This window comes from Mus caroli, chromosome 11 (genome assembly GCF_900094665.2).
Source record: "Mus caroli chromosome 11, CAROLI_EIJ_v1.1, whole genome shotgun sequence".
Lineage (NCBI taxonomy): Eukaryota > Metazoa > Chordata > Mammalia > Rodentia > Muridae > Mus > Mus caroli.
In genome coordinates, this window is record NC_034580.1 from 19,091,360 (window position 1) to 19,114,312 (window position 22,953).

The window sequence follows — 22,953 nt, forward strand, 5'->3', positions numbered from 1 at the left end:
CCTGGAACTCACTTTGTAGACCAGGCTGGCCTCGAACTCAGAAATCTGCCTGCCTCTGCCTCCCAAGTGCTGGGATTAAAGGCATGAGCCACCACCGCCAGGGTCCCGCTCTCTCACGCACTTTCTCTCTCTTTTATTCCTTTTGAGGGAGGGTAGTTTGAGTTTGTCCATCCTTCTCCATCTGTGTCCCTTCATCTGTGAGGGAAAGAAGGAGGTGACAGATCTTTTGGTGCTGGAGTTACAGGTAATGACATTTAGCTGGGGTGGTAGCACTGGCTTTTAATCCCAGCACTTCAGAGACAGGCAGGCAATGTTAGAAACTAGCCTGTTCTACAGAGTGAGTTTCAGCACACCCAGGGCCACAAGGAGAAACTGTGCCTCAAAACAAAACAAAAAACAAACAAAAACCAAAAAAACTAAACAAGGTGGCTGGAGAGATGAGCGCATTGAATTCCCCGCAAATACCTGGTGGCTCATAACCATCTACAAAGAGATCTGGTGCCCTCTTCTGGTTTGCAGGCATAACATTTTATACATAATAAATCTTTTTTTTTTTTTTTTTTAAACAAAGGGAACAAATAAGTAATGACAATGTTTGTGATGGGAACTGGGCACAGGTTCTCTGGAAGAACAGGGAGTGAGTGCCCTTGCATCATCTTTCCAGCCCTGTTCCTGTTTAATGAAAGTTTTGTTATTTTTTATTGCGATGGTCAGGTTGTTTTATAGGTGAGGGTGACTTCAGCACCTCCACCTGAGGACTAGGAGGACAGATCTGAGCCTCCACAGCTTTGAGAGTACTGATCAAACCCAAGACTTCAAACAGAGTAGACAGGCATTCTACCAACATAGCCTGATCTACATAAAACATACACATACATTTGTTATATTCATTATACATTTGACCAACTTAGCCTGATCTACATAAAACATACACATACATTTGTTATATTCGTTATACATTTGGCCAACTTGGTCAACAAAAGAAAAGGGTGGGGATTAGACCTGGTCTGAACCTTGGTGTGGAATAACCTTTAAAACTCACGGGATACCAGATATTCTACTGGTTTTAACCTGGCATTCATAATAAAGTTAGTAACTTCAAAGAAGGTAACCTATTTTATTGTAATTATGCATACCTGGAATCCTTGGCAGTGTGGAGGCCAAGGAAGAAAATTGCCATCTTGGTTACATAGCAAGTACCAGGTCTCATAGCCCTAACACTCTGGAAGCTCAGATCTGTATTGAAGTCCTGAGCAGCTTCTCTCTGTAGACTTCTGATATGGTCTGGGCTCCAGTGTTACCCCAGGACTAGTATCTCCACCCTGCCTGTACAGGTGCATCAGTTTTTGTTTGTTTGCTATCTTTTTCTTTTATAGACAGCGTTTTCTGGTGCCATCCTAGCTGTCCTAGACCTTACTTTGTAGACCAGGTGGCCTAAAATTCACATACCCACCTGTCTCTGCATCTCAAGTGCTGAGGCTAGATAAAGGTGTGTACCACTAGACCAGACTAAGACATATTCAAGGGACAGACTCTTGTACTAGTTATTTCTGTGTGCTACACCTTTCACTGACCTGCAAGAAGTCATCTTTGCACTTCTATGTACACCTTACTTGATTTCTGCCAGAAAGCCTCAAATCATTATAACCACATTAATGAACCCTCAAAGTGCTGGGACTACTCATTAGTTCAGTGTACACATAGGTAGTCCCAGCACTTTGAGGGTTGTATAAGTGAGATTGGTTCTGAAATGGCATTTTTATTGTAAAGATTTGCTTATTTTTATATGTTACATGTGTGTGTCCTTGAAAAGGGCACAGGATTCCCCCGGCTCTTAAGTTAGACCTTGTGGATCTGTGCTAGGAACCAAACTTGCTGCTCCCATCCTAACTGTAAAAAGCCATCTTAATGAGAAAGACGTTACATGTAATAGGGGTAAAAAGAACTTTGTTGCAATGTTACCATTTTGTTCTGAATTGCTGTAATGGCCATTTAGCCGTAAGCCAGAAAATAACATCTATATGTTTTGTAGTTTTTAGTGTAGGGTTTTATTTGTTGTTTGAGAAACTATAGCCCAAAGAGACCAAGAACTCACTTTGTGTAACCCCAGTTGGCAGGTGTAAGCCATCACACTTGGCTGAAATTTAAGTTTGTCTTGTGTCCCATGTACATTTTTTTTTCCTGGAACTTGTGCTGTAGACCAGTCTGGCCTCAATCTCAGGGATCAATCTGCCCTCTGCCTCCCCACTGCTGCAACTGTCTCTTAAAACTGTGAAGTTTTAAGTTTTAAAAAGAAATATTTTAGCTGGGCGGTCGTGGCAGTTCCCAAAAACCATCTGACCTCAGAACAGGTCAATCTCTGGAGTATGAGGCCATTTCCACGTCAGAGTTGGTTATTCAGTAAGATCCTGTTTCCAAAACCTGTGCCTAACCTGAGCACACAACTGGTTTTTTCTTTCAGATTTATTTATTTATTATATGTAAGTACACTGTAGCTGTCTTCAGACGCACCAGAAGAGGGAGTCAGATCTCATTAAGGATGGTTGTGAGCCACCATGTGGTTGCTGGGATTTGAACTCAGGACCTTCAGAAGAGTAGTCAGGTGCTCTTAACTGCTGAGCCATCTCAACAGCCTGAGCACCCAACTCTTAACAGTGGAGGTGCTGGGGTGTGTGCACCACATAGATGTTAGATGTGTGCATACAAGTGAAGACCAAGGCAATAACAACTATCCGCAAAACGGACAGAAACTACACCCGTGTTGTATTTCCAATGCTTTCTATTATTTATTTTTCTTTTTTTAAGATTTATTTATTTTATGTATATGAGTACACAATTGCTCTCTTCAGACTCACCAGAAGATTGGATCCCATTATAGATGGTTGTGAGCCACCATGTGGTGGCTGGTAATTTTACTCAGGACCTCTGGTATAAAAATTGGTGCGCTTAACCACTGAGCTATCTCCGGTCCTGGTTTTGTTTTTTTCAAGAGAGTTTCACTGCATAGTTATGGCTGGCCTCAAACTCAGACATAAGCTTGCCTCTGCCTCCTGAGCTCTCATTCCAGCTGCCAGCCAGGACTATACATTGAGATCCAGCTTTACATTTAAAAAGTAAAAATAAAAATTCAAGACAATAATAACACAGGGCTAATGATCAGTCTAAATTAAGACCCCTGTTTCAAAGACGGTGAAAAGAAGTAAGCCTGACTATTGGGAAACAGATATGGGAAGATCAACTCAAATTCAAGACCTGTGTAGTATACACAGTGTTTCAGGCTAGTTCCTTTCTTAAAAATAGCTTTGGAGGGTGGCAGGATCATCCTTAGTTACACAGGAGTTTTATTTAGGCCAGTCCAGCTACAGGAAATAAGAAATACTGTTGTTCTATTATTAGGCAGAAGGCAAATGATTACTTAATTAAAAAAGAAACAGAAACTCAGTAAAAGCTAAAGCAGTAAGTGATCCTTTGAAGAAAATGTACCTATGGATGTATGGGTTTTCTTTGTAAAAAAAAAAATAGAGGACAGTTGCAAAGAAAAAATTCTGGATTGGAGATGTCTTCACAATTACGAGAGCCCTTGCTACAGGAGTCCTAGGTTCAGTTTGAAGCACCCAAGTTATATAGCTTTTGACACCATTAGCTGTTCATCTTTTGCTCTGTGGGCTTTCACACACAGGTGACATACAATCACAGACAAATAAGTGGCAAAGTTTAAAAGATGTAGCTGTACAGTGGTGGGCACATCTTTAATCTCAGCACTCAGGAGACGGAGACAGGCAGTTCAAGGACAGCCTCTTTTTTTTTTTTTTTTTTTTTTAAGAAAAAAGATAAAATTAAGAAGATTAAAAATAGGTAATTTAGGCATGCTTTCATGGTCCTATAATCCTAGAACTTTGGAGCCAGGAGTTGAAGTGTGCCTGGTGGCTTCACTATTTAGCCAGGCTGGCCATAGCTCTAGGCAGCTGTCCTGCTTTAGCTTAGGACCAGGCAGATGTATCTATCTCATCAAAGAATGCATGGCACTTGTTAGACTTTGACTATAAAATTGATGTGACAGAGGAAGATGGATGCCTAGTTCATGGCTACATAGTTCTTGATTGCTCTGAGCTTAAAGTCAAAAGCATGGAAGAGAACATCCTTAACATTTTTTGAAGTGTTTACTCAAACCTAGGGAGTTTACTGTGTTAGGCAACTGCTTTACTATTGGATATTGAACCTATATCCAAAGTCCTAATTGGCATTCTTTGCAGTTGCCAGCACTGGTGAAGGAATTGGAGTTATTTCTCTTTCTTGGTTTTGGTTTTTGGTTTTTGGTTTTTTCCAGACAGGGTTTCTCTGTGTAGCCCTGGTTGTCCTGGAACTCACTTTGTAGACCAGGCTGGCCTCAAACTCAGAAATCTGCCTGTCTCTGCCTCCCAAGTGCTGGGATTAAAGGTATGTACCACCACACCCTGCAAAGTGTGTCTTTCTTAAATTAAGAGTCACATTCTAATTCCGGGGTGTTCTTAACTCTTTAGTGCTGGAATTAGATTCATAAATTTTCTTGCCTAATTTATTTTGATTTTTTTGTTAATTTTTTTATGCATTATATATTTTTATAGGAATAAAAAAATATGTTGTTGGTCTCATTATCAAGACATCCTCTGACCCAACTTGTGTAGAGGTAAGGAAAATGTTAGTTTTTAAGTTTTCATTTCAGTGTTTGTCGTGTGTACAAGTGCAGGTGAGTGTGAGTATCATGGGTGTGGAGGTCAGAAGACAACTTGAGAGTCATTTCTCCCCTCCTCTCCTACTAAGTACGTGGGTCTGAAGATTGAATTCATGTTTACCCTGTAAACCATCTCAAATGCCCCAGAGATGTAAAGGTTTTATAAAATTAAATTTATTTATTTTAATAATATTCTGTGTGTGTGTTTGTAAACACTTGAGTGCTATGTGAGGATACAGGGCAATTTTGGGGAGTTGGTTCTACCATTACAGATGTAGAGACTTGAGTGAGCTCAGGTCGTCAGACTTGTTGGCAGTTTGCATGCTGAGGTACCTCCCTGCTTCCCAGAGAGAATGTATTAAAGAAAGGAAAATTATTTAAATGTTAGTCTGTTTTTAATAGTCCCAGGAGCATGAATAGACATTAATTATTTTCTGTGCTTATGTTTGTATTGAATTCTAATCTGACCCCTTTTCACCCTCCCTAGAAAGAAAAGGTGTATATTGGGAAGTTGAATATGATTCTTGTTCAGGTAAGCTTTATATTAGCCATCTTCCTCAGAAAAATCAAATGATTAATATTTGGATCTTACTTTTATTTTTATTATGTGTAGATGTGTTTGTCTGCCAGTGAGTATATGCATGCAAGTGAAGGTTTCCACAAAGGCGTGAAGGCATATGAAACCTGGGCCTGAATTAAAGATGGTTATTACTGACATGGGTCCTGGGGATTAAAGTCAGGTTTTAGTTAACATTTGATATATCTGTGGTGATAAGGATCAACAATTATTTTAAGACTCAATTAGATGGATATAATTATGATTTGGATTAGAGTATGGAGTTTGAAATTTTCAGTGGGGCTGGATTTTTTTTTTTTTTTTTAAAGATTTATTTATTTATTATATGTAAGTACACTGTAGCTGTCTTCAGACACTCCAGAAGAGGGCGCCAGATCTTGTTACGGATGGTTGTGAGCCACCATGTGGTTGCTGGGATTTGAACTCTGGACCTTCGGAAGAGCAGTCGGGTGCTCTTACCCACTGAGCCATCTCACCAGCCCCCGGGGCTGGATTCTTAAACTTTGCCTGCAACTGTGCATTTATTTCTTCACTTACATGTGGCTTTTCTAATCTCAGTTTATATATCTTTGCATGGAATGTGGCCTCCTAGTTAAACTCCATATGTTTTTTCTTAACTATCCATATATTTAAGTTTAGAATATTTATATTGGTCTAATTTCTCTATTTGCCCCCAACAGAACATCATTTGGTAGAATGTTTGGAATGTATTTGGCTATGACACTGCCCAAATTAATAGATGACTCTGTCAATGCTTGAGCTCAACATTTAAAAGCTTATAAAATGTTCAGACAGGGCCTGGTGGTCATGTAAGAGCCCGAATTCAGCTTCAGCACTGCACTAAATAGTGTTACAACTAGATTATATCCAACAAAAAATGCCTGTTTGGGGATAGTAGGGATTGATCTGAGGGCCTGAACATTTAGCTTGGCCCCTAAACCCTTCACTCTTCATTATTTAATTAGGTCTCACAGTTTGGGGTATACATATCTATCAAGCTTATTTTAACATTCATGTACATTAGACCATATATAAATGTGTCAGGGTAATTGAATGGAGTCTTTAAGCATTGAAAGCGCTTTTTTATATTATGTATGGTATATTAATAGGGGGGAAGTGAGTAAGACTCTGGCTTTGATGGTGTTTTGTCTTTGTCAAATGACGTGAAATGAAAATTTCATTTTTAATTTTAGATACTTAAGCAAGAGTGGCCTAAGCATTGGCCAACTTTTATCAGTGACATTGTTGGAGCAAGTAGGACCAGTGAAAGTCTATGTCAAAATAATATGGTGATTCTTAAACTCTTGAGTGAAGAAGTGTTTGATTTCTCTAGTGGACAGATAACCCAAGTTAAAGCAAAGCATTTAAAAGACAGGCAAGTATTTATGTTTTAGATTATTACATGCTATGTGGAGCTCTAAGTATAAACTTTTGGTGGTGGTGGTGGTGGGGGGGTTTCGAGGCTTGGTTTCTCTGTATAGGCCTGGCTGTCCTGGAACTCACTCTGTAGACCAGGCTGCCCTGGAACTCAGAAATCCACCTGCCCCTGCCTCCCCAGTGCTGGGATTAAAGGCGTGCACCACCATGCCTGGCAAGTGTAAACGTTTTTGATGAAATCTGATCAGTCTTTACATTGCTGGAGAAGGGGTAGGGCTTCCCTGAAGTTAGAATTTATGTCGTCCCTCCTTTCTAAATCATGCTTTGTTTTGTTTTTTTCATAGCATGTGCAATGAGTTTTCACAAATATTTCAGCTTTGTCAGTTTGTGATGGTAAGTGGTTTTAATTCTCTTCTTTTTTAAAATAAGAGTTAGGGGAAAGCATATTTATGGTATGATGTTTGTGTTTCCAGGAAAATTCCCAAAATGCTCCCCTTGTTCATGCTACATTAGAAACACTGCTGAGATTTCTGAACTGGATTCCACTGGGATACATCTTTGAGACCAAGTTAATCAGCACATTAATTTACAAGGTAAAGCCAGTACACTTCAGTTGTCTCTGGGTCGTCACAAATAGTTTTCGTTCATTGCTACTCCACTCACTGTCAGTTTCTGCAATGAAGGGGCTGCTTTCAAGGTCTTTGCTAGTAATTGTTTAATATGAATCTCTTCAGTGTATGTGGGATTTGTTTTCTATTTAGCTCAGGATTAGTGGTAGATGTTAATTCTAATACTATAGAGTCAGAAGCAGAAGGTTTTTAATAGTACATTTGTTTAATATTGTGTGTATACCTGGGTGTGGTTATGTGGAGATTGTCATAGGATAACTAGATTTGGTTTGCTACACCATGGGTGTTGTGGGGAAAGAACATTTTTTTTTACCTGCTGAGCCATCTCAGGCTCCAGTTCTAAGAATTGGGAGTTTGAGCCAGGTGTGAGCCAGGGGTGGTGTCACACACCTTTAATCCCAGCACTCAGGAGTCAGAGGCAGTCAGAATTTCTGAAATCTAGGCCAGCCTGGTCTACAAAGTGAGTTCCAGGACGCATTGGAAATGTAATTGAAAAAAATATGTAATAAAAAAAAAAAAAAAAAAAAAAAAAAGAATTGGGAGTTTGAGGGTGGCCTGAAATAAATACCAGAGTATAGTGGTTCATGTCTGTTATCTCACTTGTTCAAAGTTAAGTGAGAGACCTATGTGAGCCAAATCCAAGTTGAAAGCTTTAATCCCAGCATTTAATCTGTGTGATTCTGGTTTAGGTTAGGACTTTAAGGACTATATAGCAGGTGCTGGAGAGATGGCTCAGCAGGTTAAGAACTCTGACTGCTCTTGGCAGAGGTCCTGAATTCAATTCCCAGCAACTACATGGTGGCTCACAACCATCTGTAATGGGACCTGATACCTTTTATTTAGCTAATGGTCTTTAGCTAATGTCTGTTTTCAATGTTTTTTTTTTTCAGTACTACTTTTGAACATTTACACTTAGGTTATTTTATTTTGTAGTCAGTCCAATGTAAATTTTTTGGTTATTAACATTTTTAAAGACAGGGTCTCAAGTCAATCAGACATACATAATCTTGGTAAAGTTACCAGACTGGTACCTACCACCCTGCCCAACAGTGGAGCTTAGAGTTTTCTTAGCACACACAGAGCAGTAGGATTGTTCTCCAGCATCCCACAGATGTCCACTGACATCTGTGATGCAGAGCACAAAGGCCAGAAGTTTAGGGTCATCCTTAGCTATAGAGCAGTTTTGAGCTCCTGCTGGATCTTTGATATAAAAGAAAAGCATTTGTGTTCCTTTAGACATTTTGTTTTATTTTGTGGGAATGGGATTTGACTGCATGCCACATGAATACCTGTTGCTCTTGATGTCAGAATGCATAGAGGTCAAAAAGAGGGTGTTGAATCTCTTGGGACTTGCTGATGCAGGTGTTGGGAGTAAAATCTGGGTCCTCTGCAAAATCATTAAATGCTTTTAACCACACCCACCTTTGTCATTTTCAAGTAAACATTTCTCTGTTTTAACTTTGATTTTTTTTTTTTTTTTAATAAAAATTTTCTTTTAATAGTTCCTGAATGTTCCAATGTTCCGAAATGTGTCTCTAAAGTGCCTCACTGAGATTGCTGGTGTGAGTGTAAGCCAATATGAGGAACAATTTGAAACTCTGTTTACACTTACAATGATGCAGCTAAAACAGGTATATGCCACTGTCATCGTTTGAATCATTTTAATGCATTAGAAATCGTTAGATTCATAACCAGAAACACTGCCAAATAAACAATTAAAAGAACGTTAGGTTTAAATTAAACTATAGGGGGGCTGGAGAAATGGCTCAGCGGTTAAGAGTGCTGACTGCTCTTCCAGAGGTCCTGAGTTTAAATCCCAGCAACCAAATGGTGACTCACAACCATCTGTAATGAGATCTGATGCCCTCTTCTCGTGTCTGAAGATAGCTACAGTGTACTTATATAAAAAATAAATCTAAAAAATAAATAAATAAAAATAAAAATGATGGACATGTTATAAAAAAATTTAAACTATAGAATAGATCAGCCATGGTGTAACTGTATGTTACCTGTAATGTTAGAAATTTTTCTTTTTCTCTTTGAAATATTAAGGCTTTAGGAATACCATGATAATAGTTCTAGAAGTTTGAGGTTGAATATTGTGAAGACTGATCGCAGTGGAAAACTGACCAATGTTCCCTCAGACTGAGGGAACATTGCTGGTGTAAAAGAGTTGTTTTTAGCCCGAATTTGTTTCATCTGAATGCACTGCTAGTGGTGTTGTCTTCTTGAGGAAAAGTCTGATAGAAAAATTCAAAAACTATAACATCAGTCTGGATTGGCCAGAAACAAATCCAAGAGAGTCCTTTGTATGTTATTATTAGCAAATGGCTGTTGTCATTTTAGAGGTTTTTTTGATGGTTTCATAATATGTATATTGATGATGGTTTTCAACTTGCAGATGCTTCCTTTAAACACTAATATCCGACTTGCATACTCGAATGGGAAAGATGATGAACAGAACTTTATTCAAAATCTCAGTCTGTTTCTCTGTACCTTTCTAAAAGAGCATGGTCAACTTCTAGAAAAGCGACTGAATCTCAGGGAAGCACTCATGGAGGTATGTCTACTCTTGTCATTTATTTCTATAAAAAGATGCTCTTGGACATGAGCCTTTTAGGTGTATGTGGGTTTTGGAGATGGGGTCCTGTATGTACTCCTACCTGGCTGTCCTTGAACTGTGTAGAATGTGGTAACCTCAAACTCAAAGAGATCTTCCTGCCTCTGTCTGCCAAATGCTGGGATTGTATGCAGGTACTGGGCTCAGATTGGTTTTGGTTTTAGATTGGTTTGGTTTGGTTTTTCGAGACAGGGTTTCTCTGTATAGCCCTGGAACTCACTTTGTAGACAAGAAATCAGCCTGCCTTTGCCTCTTGACTGCTGGGATTAAAGGCATGTGCCACCACGCCCAGCTATACATGAACTTTTTAATATGTACTTTTGCATGTTGTAAAGAACTACCTTTACTGTGTTCTTCATGGTTATGTAATATTTCATTGTGAGAATGTACACATTTTGTGTTTTAGCCCATTGTAGCATTTACTTTGTTCAGATTGAGTCCTCTAGTTCTGGTGTGCATTTATTATATCAGGCCATCCTCAAAGTTGTGAAGCTCACGTCTCTGCTTTACTATCACCTACCGAAGGGGCCCTTTATGACCGACGAGAAACTTGTGGTTTCCTGAGGATGGCATGCAGTTTCTGCCCTCCCATGTGCTGGGACCAGAGTTGCCCAGCTTAGAAGACATTGGATTTTACCAGTTTAAAGTATCCTGGAAACATTAAAGGACATGCCAGAAAAAATATCTGCTGCCCGTTTTCAGTCTGTTTGAGGAATGAGATGTCATATATATTTCAAATAGTGCCTTTGGTTTTGCTTTATGAGACATGGCCTGGATGGCTATCCTAGAGCTTACTTTATAGACCAGACTGACCTTGAACTAAGAGATCCACCTGGCTCTTGGCCTCCCAAGTGCTGGGATTAAAGACACATATGTGCTCATATTGCCCAGATTCAGAATATTAGGTTTTCATCCTTTTTAAGTGGGGGGAAGCAACTTGAAAATTTGGGGATAATACTTAAACAATTTTCTTGATCTTAATATGCAGGCTCTTCATTATATGTTGTTGGTGTCTGAAGTGGAAGAAACTGAAATTTTTAAAATCTGCCTTGAGTACTGGAATCATTTGGCAGCTGAGCTCTACAGAGAGAGTCCATTTTCTACATCTGCTTCTCCCTTGTTATCTGGAAGTCAGCACTTTGATATTCCTCCTAGGAGACAGCTGTACTTGACCGTGTTATCAAAGGTAATGATGTGGTTGGTCAGCACTTTTGTTTCTTACTATAGTTTTGATGGCTAAGGTGTTAGAAGTAGAACTTAAGAGGTTTTCCTGTTGCAGTTTGTTTATTTTTTGTTTTTCAAGACAGGGTTTCTCTGTGCAGTCCTGGCTGTTCTTGAACTCACTTTGTAGATCAGACTGGCCTCAAACTCAGAAATTCACCTGCCTCTGCTTCCCGAGTGCTGGGATTAAAGGCATGCACCACCACTGCCCGTATACACACACACACACACACATACATACATACATACATACATACATACAGTAGCTGTCTTTAGATACACCGGAAGAGGGCATCAGATCTCATTACAGATGGTTGTGAGCCAACTTATGGTTGCTTGGATTTGAAGTCAGGACCTCTGGAAGAGCAGTCAGTGTTTTCAACTGATGAGCCATCTCTGAAGCCCCAGTTGCAGTTTTTAGAAGTATGGTTCTTAAACTAACAGCCTTGTATGATCTGGATTTATGTCCATTTTCTGTCTCCAATCAATAAGACCTATGAAATCTGTAAACAAGAGGTTAACTATTTAAAACATAGAGCAAGTCAAGTGATGCTAGCCTTTAATCCTAACACCCAGGAGGCAGAGGAGGCAGATCTCTGAGTTTGAGGACAGCCAGGGATACACAGAGAATCCAAAAGTCCAAATTTGGTACCAAATAAGGGATGGAGAGTGACTTGTATCATCACAGTACCAAGCATTTTAAAATTGAAAGTGTGGGTAGGTGTTAAGTAGTCTAGGCTGACCTTGACCTCTTGGTCTTCATGGATCCACCTCCTATGTAAGTTTTACTTTCAGCTTGGTAGCCAATCCTAGCCTCTAAATAGGAATCCACTCAGTTTTAGAAATGCTGAGGCTGTAGGAATGTGCAACTGTGTGTGCCTGAATATTTTCTCTAAATTCTTTTGTTAGAATTAGTTTGATTTGTGTGACATCTTAATTAGTATATGCTTTTTAAGTACATGCCTCTCACCCTACATTTGACATGGCTACAAAGTGTCTTAACGGTTTCTTTACTGGTTTATTGATCAATAGGTCCGTTTATTGATGGTTAGTCGCATGGCTAAACCAGAGGAGGTACTGGTTGTAGAAAATGATCAGGGAGAAGTTGTAAGAGAGTTCATGAAGGATACTGATTCCATAAATTTGTATAAGAATATGAGAGAAACATTAGGTAAGTAAAGACAATAATTTTTACAATTTTATCCCCTCCCCTATTTGTGAAAATAATTGAAGTTCTACAGTTACCTGAATTAGTAACCATATTTGTAATATGCTGTTACATCTTAGCAGAAAAATATTTTTCACTGTGAAACATCTGGATTTTTATTTTTTGTTTTTGTAGTTTATCTTACTCATCTGGATTATGTAGATACGGAAATAATAATGACTAAGAAACTTCAAAATCAAGTGAATGGTACAGAATGGTCATGGAAGAATTTGAATACATTGTGTTGGGCAATAGGCTCCATCAGTGGCGCAATGCACGAGGAAGATGAGAAGCGGTTTCTTGTCACTGTTATAAAGGTACGCTGCCAGTAGGATGAAGTAGAACAATTAAAGATCTATTTTGCAACTTAATATGACCAAAGCTTGTCTTATTTTATAGGATCTTTTAGGATTATGTGAGCAGAAAAGAGGCAAAGATAATAAAGCTATTATTGCATCGAATATCATGTATATAGTAGGTCAATACCCAAGATTTTTGAGAGCACATTGGAAATTTTTGAAGACAGTAGTAAACAAGCTATTCGAATTCATGCATGGTAAATCTCACTTAATAAATTCCTTGTGTATAATTTTACTTTTCATTTGTTATATGGAACAAAAAAATCAATAAATGTTTTTATCTTGTTAGAGACCCATGATGGAGTCCAGGATATGGCTTGTGACACATTTATTAAAATAGCTCAAAAATGCCGTAGGCATTTTGTTCAGGTTCAAGTTGGAGAAGTAATGCCGTTCATTGATGAGATTTTAAACAACATAAATACTATAATTTGTGATCTTCAGCCTCAGCAGGTATATAAGTCACTATGCTTATTATTAAATGCACATGAGTTTTTGCTTGCATATGTTTGTGTGTATACACCTCCTGTGTATGAAGAAGCAGGAAAGAGGGCATCAAGAACCATGGAGCTAGAGTTACTTGGACATTGGCCACTGTTTGGGTGATTAGGCTTGAACCTGAGTTCCTGGAAGTGTAGCCAGTCTGCATAACTATTGAGTCCCCTCGGTGGTTCTTGTTCATGGAAGTGCTATGCTTTGGAGGATGGAGAGCAGCTCAGTGTGAAGTTCCGAGTGGGTCCTGCTCTTGTATAGCACTATAGTTGGGTGCCCAGCACCCACACTTAATGCTAAGTACTCTGTAACTCCACGTGCAGTGTTCTCCATTATCATCTTAAGGGCTCTTCAGGCTTCTACACTGTGTCCATAGCCCCCCATTCCCACAAACATATACAGTCAAAACTAAAAGAAAACTAAAGAAACAGGTTAATAACTGGAAAAATAAGTATTAATCAGTATAGTCTAAGTGTATTTGTAATTTGGTTACATATATTTTATATTTGGGTGCATGAGACTATGAAAATAAAAATGTTTGCATTTAAAAACAGGTTCATACATTTTATGAAGCTGTGGGATACATGATTGGTGCACAGACAGACCAGACAGTTCAAGAGCATTTGATAGAAAAATACATGCTACTCCCTAATCAAGTGTGGGACAGTATAATTCAGCAGGCTACCAAAGTAAGTTTTTATTTTTTATGTAGGTTTTGGGTGTTTTTGTGGATTTTATTTTCATTTTGAATTCTATTGAGGTTTAAGGTTCAGTCTTAGCACTTTTGAAATGTATACTTCAAACAGGAATCCCTTTTCAATTGTAATGTTTGTGTTACCTTGAACACGACTACTACCTACCTCTTGAGTGTTTAGCCTGTGAACAGACACATTATGCTAAGCCTATCTTTACAGTCACTCCTCAGGATCTGAGCTTCAGACCTCAGGTTTATGTGAAGGCCTTTAACCCACTCAGCTATATTCCTTACTGTATAGGTGCTTTCATGTGAGTTTGAACAATTGAAACATTATAGAAGTCAGATGTGGTAGTGCGTAAGCATAATCCTAACACTTAGAAATAGAGGCCAGGAGTAAAAGTTAAAAGCCATCCTTGGCAACATAACAAACAAGTTGCAAATGAGCTGAGAACCAGAACACTCTGATCAAAATAAGAGAAAGACAGACAAGTGACAGGATTTTGTTTTGTGTGGGTCATGATAGTTGAGACAGTTTACTGTGGGTTCCTAGGGGACCTGGAGAGATGTGCCACCATGGCACATTCTGTTTGATCTTAGGTGAGACTGTTTTCACTCTACTCTTTAGGTTTTTAAGTACTCGAGCTTTAGGTATGATTAAGTTGATAGGGATTAAACTTCGGACTCCTGTTTGTAAAACATCTTAGGACTGAGCTATAACCCAGGCCTTGTGTTGTCTTTTGAGATTTCAAATAAGATGAAGTTTTCAGTAAATGAGGTTGTGCTTTATTGTGATAATTTCAGAATGTGGATATCCTGAAAGATCCTGAAACAGTCAAGCAGCTGGGTAGCATATTAAAAACAAATGTGAGAGCCTGCAAAGCTGTTGGTCATCCCTTTGTAATTCAGCTTGGCAGAATTTATTTAGACATGCTTAATGTATATAAGTGCCTCAGTGAAAATATTTCTGCAGCTATTCAAGCTAATGGTAAGTGATTCTTGCTTCTTGGGGAGGTAGAATGCTGGATATGCTGGATAAGGGCTTCTGCTTTCACTGTCTTACATACCCTTTCTGCTCTTCTCACATTTAAGTAAACCTGCTGTCTGGGGTGTCACAAGGTCCAACACCCTTTCTCAGCAGTTGCTTGATTCGTCTTGCCTACAAGTACAGTTTTATTGACAGAGTAACTATTTTGCAAAATGCCCAAAGCTGTGTGTTGGATCTTGGCTATTTGGTGGTTTGCACTTTGGAATTCTCTCTTCCATCCATTAATTTTTCAACCTTTCCCCCAATAAATTCTTTCGAAGGTATAGCTTTTTAAATGGTCAATGGAGTTATATTATTTGAAGTAGACCTAACTTTGCATACTATCAGTTGGCTTATATTTGATTGTTCTTCAGGTGAAATGGTTACAAAGCAACCATTGATTAGAAGTATGCGGACGGTAAAAAGGGAAACTTTAAAGTTAATATCTGGTTGGGTGAGCCGTTCCAATGATCCTCAGATGGTAAGATTTTTGTTGTTTTTGTTTTCTTTTACTTCACATTCTCTAATATATCCTGTCTACATGTATTTGCTTTAAAAAGATAGTTAACTGTCTGTTTAGGGTTATTTAGCACTAGTATTTGTTGGAGATAGTGATTTAGCTTTTTGAAGACATTTGTTTGCTACAGATGGTGATAATAAATAAGAATGGGTTATTTGGGGCTATAGAGATATGTCCAAAGGTAGGTTGAAGGGTTGTTAAGATAAAAACAAAATGTCAATAGAATTCATATTTTATATCTAGGTCACTAGGAAATCCAGGCCATATATATAGTTCATAAGCTGAGGCTACTACAGTGGCTGTGAGGTAGGAGGAAAAGAGATTACAAATTAAGGATTTGAATCATCTCAACAGCCTTCATCAGTGATCTTGAGCTTTGATGATGATCTAAGTTTAAAAAAAATGTCACCACTTCAGATTTAAAACTACATAAAGAGCACTATAGCAGATTGTTATGCCTGATCCTCAAATCAGCAATAAAAATAGGATCCTGCCCTATACTCACTATTACTGTGTGATGCAGCTATAATGTTTGTGAGTAAAATGGAATCTGGAGCAGTCAGTAGCCAGCTCAGTGGATGACAAAGTTTTCTCCCAAATCTCAATGGATTCCAACACTGGGACCCATATGGTGGAAGGAGATCAACTCCACAGATGAACCTCTCTGACTTACATGTGCATGTGTACGTACATGAGAAAAGCCTGATACCTAGCACTAAAGTATTTATTCATTGTCTTAAAACAGCATCTGCTTAATGGTGTAGGCAGAGCAGAAGAATCCCCTTTATAGGCCAGCCTGAGTTACACAGTTAGTGGTGATGGAACACACTTTTACTTGGGAGGCAGGATCAGGTAGATCTAGGATAGCCTGGGCTACACAAAAGAGAGGCTGTGGGGTTTTTTGCTGTTTGTCTTTTAGATTTTGTTGTTTTAAAATCCATTGAAAGCTGGGCGTGCTGGCCCGCACCTTTAATCCCAGCACTTGGGTTTCTGAGTTCAAAGCCAGCCTGGTCTACAAAGTGAGTTCCAGGCCAGCCTGGGCTATACCGAGGAACCCTGTCTTGAAAAAAACAAAATAAAGCAAAACAAAACAAAAAAATCCATTGAAGTTTTTATGCTGAGAAAGGCAAAGTGAAACATCAGTGCAGGAAAATGTAGTATTAGGCAGGTGAATGGTAGTGACTGGTTGCAGTTCTCGAGTGTGTGTTACTGCACTAATAGTATGTATAGGCAACCACAGGAAAGCTACTGCTGTTGCTCACAGTTTGAGCGCCTTTAAAATGCAGGAAGTTCTTGAGCCTGCTTGTGCTTAGGGAAGTTACCATAAACACTTGCTGAGCTATTACTTTTTATCTTCAGCTCTAACTCTGATAAGATTCTTCTTCTTCTTCTTCTCCTCCTCCTCCTCCTTCTCCTTCTTTTTTTAAACGTATTCATGTATGTTTAGATTCTGTAGGTACAGAGAATCACTCACCTTTCTTTCCTCCTGCATCAGCTTCTTCACAGCAGTGGCCACAGTCTTCTTGGGTTTATTTATCCCACTGTTAGAGCATACATGGAAGTCTGGTCTTACAGTATTTTGGATCTAGCCAATTCAGGACTTACTTATTTCTTTATATATTTATTTAGATATTTTCTTTATATACATTTCAAATGCTATCCCAACAGTCCCCCAGGGCCCGCCCCCCCAGTCCCCTATTCACCCACACCCACTTCTTGGCCCTGGTGTTCCTCTGTACTGGGGCATATAAAGTTTGCAATACCAAGGGGCCTCTCTTCCCAATGATGGCCGACTAGGCCATCTTCTGATACATATGCAGCTAGAAACACGAGCTCTGGGGGTACTCGTTAGTTCATATTGTTGTTCCACCTATAGGATTACAGACCCCTCAGCTCCTTGGGTGCTTTCTCTAGCTTCTCAGAAGATGGAAAGATCTCAATTTAGGACTCGATTTTTCGAGACAGGGTTTCTCTGTGTCGCCCTGGCTGTCCTGGCAATCACTTTGTAGACCAGGCTGGCCTCGAACTCAGAAATCCACCTGCCTCTGCCTCCCGAGTGCTGGGAATAAAGGCGTGCACCACCACGCCCGGCTGAATTTAGGACTCTTTAACTACTGAATATGTATGAATGTGGTATTTTGGTACACACCTGTCATCATAGCCCTGGGAATTGTAGCAGGATGAATGCCATGAGTTTGAGTCCAACCTTGCTATGTAATGAGACTCACAGATACATTTAAATTAACTAGTATCTATGGCCATTGTTAATGTTGACCTTACTGGTTCCTGTTGCTAAAATAGTTTAGCATCATATCTCATCAGATAATCGGAATTATCTTAGAGACTGGAGTGACCTATATTACTTTTCCCCCCTAACAGGTAGCTGAAAACTTTGTTCCTCCTTTGTTGGATGCAGTTCTTATTGATTACCAGAGAAATGTACCAGCTGCTAGAGAACCAGAAGTGCTTAGTACTATGGCCATTATTGTCAACAAATTAGGTGGACATATAACAGCTGAAATACCTCAAATATTCGATGCAGTTTTTGAGTGCACATTGAATATGATAAATAAGGTAGGTGATCTGTGTTTTTATTATATAATGGAAGATTTTGTAGTATGTTCTTCACTCCTAAATATAAGTGACATTTTTTTAGAGTTTCAAAGTCCTAGAATTTCAGTATTATATTTATAGTACAAGGAGTAATTGTCTTAACAGAATTTTGACACCAACCCTCCACTCCTCCCAAAAAAGAAAAAAAAAGGGACAAAAGGACTGGTCATGGACACACTTAGACCTAAGAGTGCTCAAAGGGCAGAGGTGCATGCATAGAACTATGATCTCTAATTTCTGGGTAGCCATGTCTGACCTGGAACTCACTCTTTAGATCCACCTGGATTAGAACTCAGATCTGCCTGCCTCTAGGATTAAGGGTGTGCTCTACAAATTCCAGGCTCGAATTTGTATTTTAAAAATTGAAGTAATCAGACGGGCATGGTGGCACGCGCCTTTAATCCCAGCACTCACTAGGCAGAGGCAGGTGGATTTCTGAGTTCAAGGCCAGCCTGGTCTCCAAACTGAGTTCCAGAACAGCCAGGGCTACACAGACAAACCCTGTCTCCAAAAAAAGAAAAAAAAGAAAAGAAATAATCACAAATTAGCAAACACAGCTAGGTTTCTGGTCTATATATGACATACACATATAACAGCTTGTTACACATTTGGCCAACTTGGTCAACAAAAGAAAGGGGTAGGGGTTAAATTTGGACTGAACCTCAGTATGGGATAACTTTTAAAATTTAGGGGATACCAGATAGTCTACTGGTTTTTGGTTTCAAGATATAGCAGGATAAAATTGGGTAGTAGTATTTAAAAGTTCCTCCTGGGCTGGAGAGGTGGCTTAGGGGTTAAGAGCACTGTCTGCTCTTCCAGAGATCTCAGTTCAGTTCTGAGCATGGTGGCTCACAACCATCTGTATTGGGATCTGATGCTCAGTGTACTCACATAAAAGAAATATTTAAATCCTCTGCTTTTGTTTTTGGAGACAGGGTTTCTCTGTATAGCTCAGGCTGTCCTGGAACTCACTCTGTAGACCAGGCTGCCCTTGCACTCAGAAATCCGCCTGCCTCTGCCTCCCAAGCACTGGAATTAAAGGCGTGCACCAACACTGCTGGATACATAAATCTTTTTTTAAAAAAGTTTTCCAGATGGGTTGTGATGCAAACACACACCCAGACCTTTGGTGAGTAGATTTGAGACAACAGCATTTTCTTGCCAACCATAAACTGGCCTCAGAGACTTCAGCAGGCTTCCTGAGAGTAGGTGGTTCATGAAAAGCATGGCTGTGTTTGCTAGTTTGTGATTATTTCCAGAGCATGGTACTTAAATCTTTAAAATATAAATTCTAGCCTGGAGGTGGTAGATCTCTCAGAGTTCTAAGCCAGTTGGGTCTACAAAGCACAGTGAGAGGACAGCTATGGCTACCCAGAGAAATCCTGCCTTTGAAAACCAATGATAACAAGAAATAAACAAATCCTAAAATTTGGGCTTTCCTTTGGGGGGAACTCTGAAGGTAGATGCAAGTAGAAACTTGATTATCTTCCTCTTTAATAAGGCATTGAAGTGTTCCGGTTTCTTTCTTATTTTAGGATTTTGAAGAGTATCCAGAACACAGAACAAACTTTTTCTTATTACTTCAAGCTGTCAATTCTCACTGTTTCCCAGCATTCCTAGCTATTCCACCTGCACAGTTCAAGCTTGTTTTGGATTCTATTATTTGGGCTTTTAAACATACTATGAGGAATGTTGCAGATACAGGTAAATACATTTAAGTTATTTGATAAAACAGAAATTAACATTTAAGTCTCAGTAACTGTTTAATTTTGGGGGGAAGGGGCATGAGCATTCAGTTTTCAGGGATTTCTACAATACTGAGTCAATTCAGTAGTGAAAATTGATTACTTTTAAATGGAGCCATTCTAGCAGCATTATGAAAATCTGGTAGGGACATGTTTCATCATCCTTCATAAAGCTCATGAGTTTTGTATATGCTCTTTGTCCATTAGCTTTTAGTATCTTATCTTAAAAACCAGTGTGGTGTTAGAAATTTTTTTGTTTGTTTTCCTGTATAGCCCGGGCTGTCCTAGAACTCAGATTTGTCTCCCAAATGGTGGGATTAAATGTGTGTGTCACTACACCCAGTGTTGATTTGGCGATTTGTTTTTCATTAATTCTCTAGCCCTCCTCTCATCTCTGCCTGTTGAGTGGAGGTGTGTGTCATGGCTTGCATGTGCAAGTCTTAAGTATTTTGGCTTGCTTTCTCTGGGACCCTATAGGAATTCCATGGGTAATTGCATGGCTTGTAGGCTGCCCCTATGAAAGGGTTATTCAACACCTTTGGGATCAGGACTGAAAGGTTGAGAACCAGTGTTTATGATTGCTTAGCTTTTGTGAATGTCTTTACTCCATATTCCTGCCTGGAGCATGTGGAAGCCAGAAGTGGGTGGTGGATGCCATTGAACCAAGGCTGTGGATATAGTTGTGAGCCATGAAGTACATTGGTGCTAGGAATCAATCCTTTGCAGGAGCAAAAAGCATTGCTGAGCCACCTCTCCAGCTCCCATTTATTTTTTGACACAGGGTCTCCATGTATTCCAGGCTGGTCTTCCAACTTAATGATCGTTCTGTCTACTTTCTAAATTCTGGACATGTTGGCTTTGCACAACTGAGTTTATATCTTAGACCTTTGTTATTATGTGTTTAAGTATTTTGTCTGCATATCTGTCAATGCACCACTCATTCCTGGTGCCCACAGAAGATGTGTGTGAGCCACCTTCCCTTCACCACTGACTATCTAGTGATAGTCTGGCTTCTTGCTGGGGCATACAAGTCTCTCACCTGGACTGTTACTTTTACCTTTATTTCTAGGTAATAAATGGTTTAAAATGTTTAAAATAGCCAAAACAAACACCAGATTTGGTTATTTATGCTCTTAATCCTAGTCCTGGAGAAGTTCAAGTGAATAATGTTTCCCACTTAAGGCTAACCTAATGTACAGGGCTACACCCTGTCTGCATAAATAAAACATGCATTTCTTTGCTTAGTTCTCTTATCTATGTGTTATGATGCTTGTGGCATATTTTGGAGTCTGTGAGCTCCATTGTTAATTTAAAGTTAATACACAGATTCAAGAAAAATGGGAGTGGGGTGGGCTCACTAGGCATGGTATCAGCACTGAAGGGACAGAGTTTGAGATTGAGGCCATCCTGGTCTTACAAACTCAAGTTCAGACACATACACACCAAAACCAAACCAAACCAAAAAACACACCTACTCAAAAAAGGGGTGGGGGGAAGTAAGAAGAGAAAAGAAAACAAGATTTGTTTTTTTCGAGACAGGGTTTCTCTGTGTAGCCCTGGCTGTCCTGGAACTCACTTTGTAGACCAGGCTGGCCTTGAACTCAGAAATCTGCCTGCCTCTGCCTCCCAAGTGCTAGATGTATATATCTTTTTATGTAAACCAATAGTTTGTAATGAATTTATTTTTTGTTAACTTTAGGCTTACAGATACTTTTTACACTTTTACAAAATGTTGCACAAGAGGAAGCTGCAGCACAGAGTTTTTATCAAACTTATTTTTGTGATATTCTTCAGCATATTTTCTCTGTTGTGACAGACACCTCACATACTGCAGGTAAGAGCTAAAAATCACTAACTCACTTAAGTGTTCTGTTTGTTTCCGTTTTATTTTTTACTCAGTGTCTTCTATTCAACAGGTCTAACAATGCATGCATCAATTCTTGCGTATATGTTCAACTTGGTTGAAGAAGGGAAAATAAGTACACCACTAAATCCTGGAAATCCAGTTAACAACCAAGTGTTTATTCAAGACTACGTGGCTAATCTCCTTAAATCTGCATTCCCTCATCTACAAGAGTAAGTTATTGTATTGCTATTAATATGTGGGTGTTTATGTACATGTGAGTCTAGGGCCAGAGGCCTTCGTCCTGTTTCAGGCAGTCAGGAGCCTACTGATTTGGATTCTTAGGAAGAGAGTATGAGCTTTTACATACTGAGGCATCTCTCCAACACATTTTTTATATTTAGTTTAGATGTAGATACTACTGGGTGTATGCACGTCTGTCCATGCGGACAGGTCAGAGGGCAAGATGACAGTTCTCTGCTCTGGTTTCCCATAATGAATACTAGATCACCAGGCTTTATTTATTGCAAGTGCCTTTATAGGCTGAACCATCTGCTTCTACTTTTTTATTTTGAGAGATGTTCTGGGGATAAACAAATTGTTTTAAAACAGTACTTTAGATGTTTAGTTTTTAAAGATTAATTTTTGTTTTGATTTGCAGTGCTCAAGTAAAGCTCTTTGTAACAGGACTTTTCAGCTTAAATCAGGATATTCCTGCTTTCAAAGAACACCTAAGGGATTTCTTAGTTCAAATAAAGGTACGTATTTCTTTCTTTTGACTTTTTGAGACAGGGTTCCTGGCTGCTTAGACTTTGCCTGCATTTATGCATCTGCACACCTGTGTTTAGTGAAGCTCATCAAGAATGCTGCCTGTGTTGTTCCGAGAGCAGGACTCGAGCTCACCCACTTAAGACTAAATACCCAGCAAGGTCCTGGGCTGCTCTTGTCTGTCAAGTATTTTTCTTTTTAAAACAGGCAAGCATTCTCTTGGCCTCCATCCCAACCTTTACCCTTACTCCCTTTCACTCCTCCTTTTTCTTGTTTCTAGACAGCTTCTCTGTATAGCCCTGGCTGTGCTGAAACTCAGTCTTTTGACTAGACTAGCCTTGGACTCTCAGTAATCTGCCTATCAAGTGCTGGGATCACAGACATGCCACTACACCTGACCCAGATCTCAGACATTCTGATAGGTCTAATTAGCACATTGATGCCCCTTTGAAGATTCTTTTTTTTTTTTTTTTTTTTTTAAATATTTTTATTTTTAATATATGTAAGTACACTGTAGCTGTCTTCAGATACTCCAGAAGAGGGAATCAGA

General features: G+C 39.2%; 1 protein-coding gene across 3 annotated transcripts in view; it reads left to right on the forward strand.

The window, feature by feature from the left end:
* Xpo1 (exportin 1) overlaps positions 1 to 22,953 on the forward strand; it is a 39,950-nt gene that overhangs the window by 14,904 nt on the left and 2,093 nt on the right. For all 3 annotated transcript variants that reach the window (XM_021176007.2, XM_029483522.1, XM_021176008.2), the window contains 20 exons: positions 4,605 to 4,666; positions 5,199 to 5,243; positions 6,482 to 6,663; positions 7,010 to 7,058; positions 7,139 to 7,258; positions 8,797 to 8,925; positions 9,696 to 9,854; positions 10,903 to 11,100; positions 12,168 to 12,306; positions 12,478 to 12,659; positions 12,742 to 12,898; positions 12,991 to 13,154; positions 13,748 to 13,882; positions 14,692 to 14,875; positions 15,289 to 15,395; positions 17,814 to 18,008; positions 19,583 to 19,751; positions 21,492 to 21,626; positions 21,709 to 21,868; positions 22,297 to 22,393. In XM_021176007.2, coding sequence (XP_021031666.1) covers positions 4,605 to 4,666; positions 5,199 to 5,243; positions 6,482 to 6,663; positions 7,010 to 7,058; positions 7,139 to 7,258; positions 8,797 to 8,925; positions 9,696 to 9,854; positions 10,903 to 11,100; positions 12,168 to 12,306; positions 12,478 to 12,659; positions 12,742 to 12,898; positions 12,991 to 13,154; positions 13,748 to 13,882; positions 14,692 to 14,875; positions 15,289 to 15,395; positions 17,814 to 18,008; positions 19,583 to 19,751; positions 21,492 to 21,626; positions 21,709 to 21,868; positions 22,297 to 22,393 — 2,768 coding nt within the window. The remainder of the gene's footprint in view (positions 1 to 4,604; positions 4,667 to 5,198; positions 5,244 to 6,481; positions 6,664 to 7,009; positions 7,059 to 7,138; positions 7,259 to 8,796; positions 8,926 to 9,695; positions 9,855 to 10,902; positions 11,101 to 12,167; positions 12,307 to 12,477; positions 12,660 to 12,741; positions 12,899 to 12,990; positions 13,155 to 13,747; positions 13,883 to 14,691; positions 14,876 to 15,288; positions 15,396 to 17,813; positions 18,009 to 19,582; positions 19,752 to 21,491; positions 21,627 to 21,708; positions 21,869 to 22,296; positions 22,394 to 22,953) is intronic.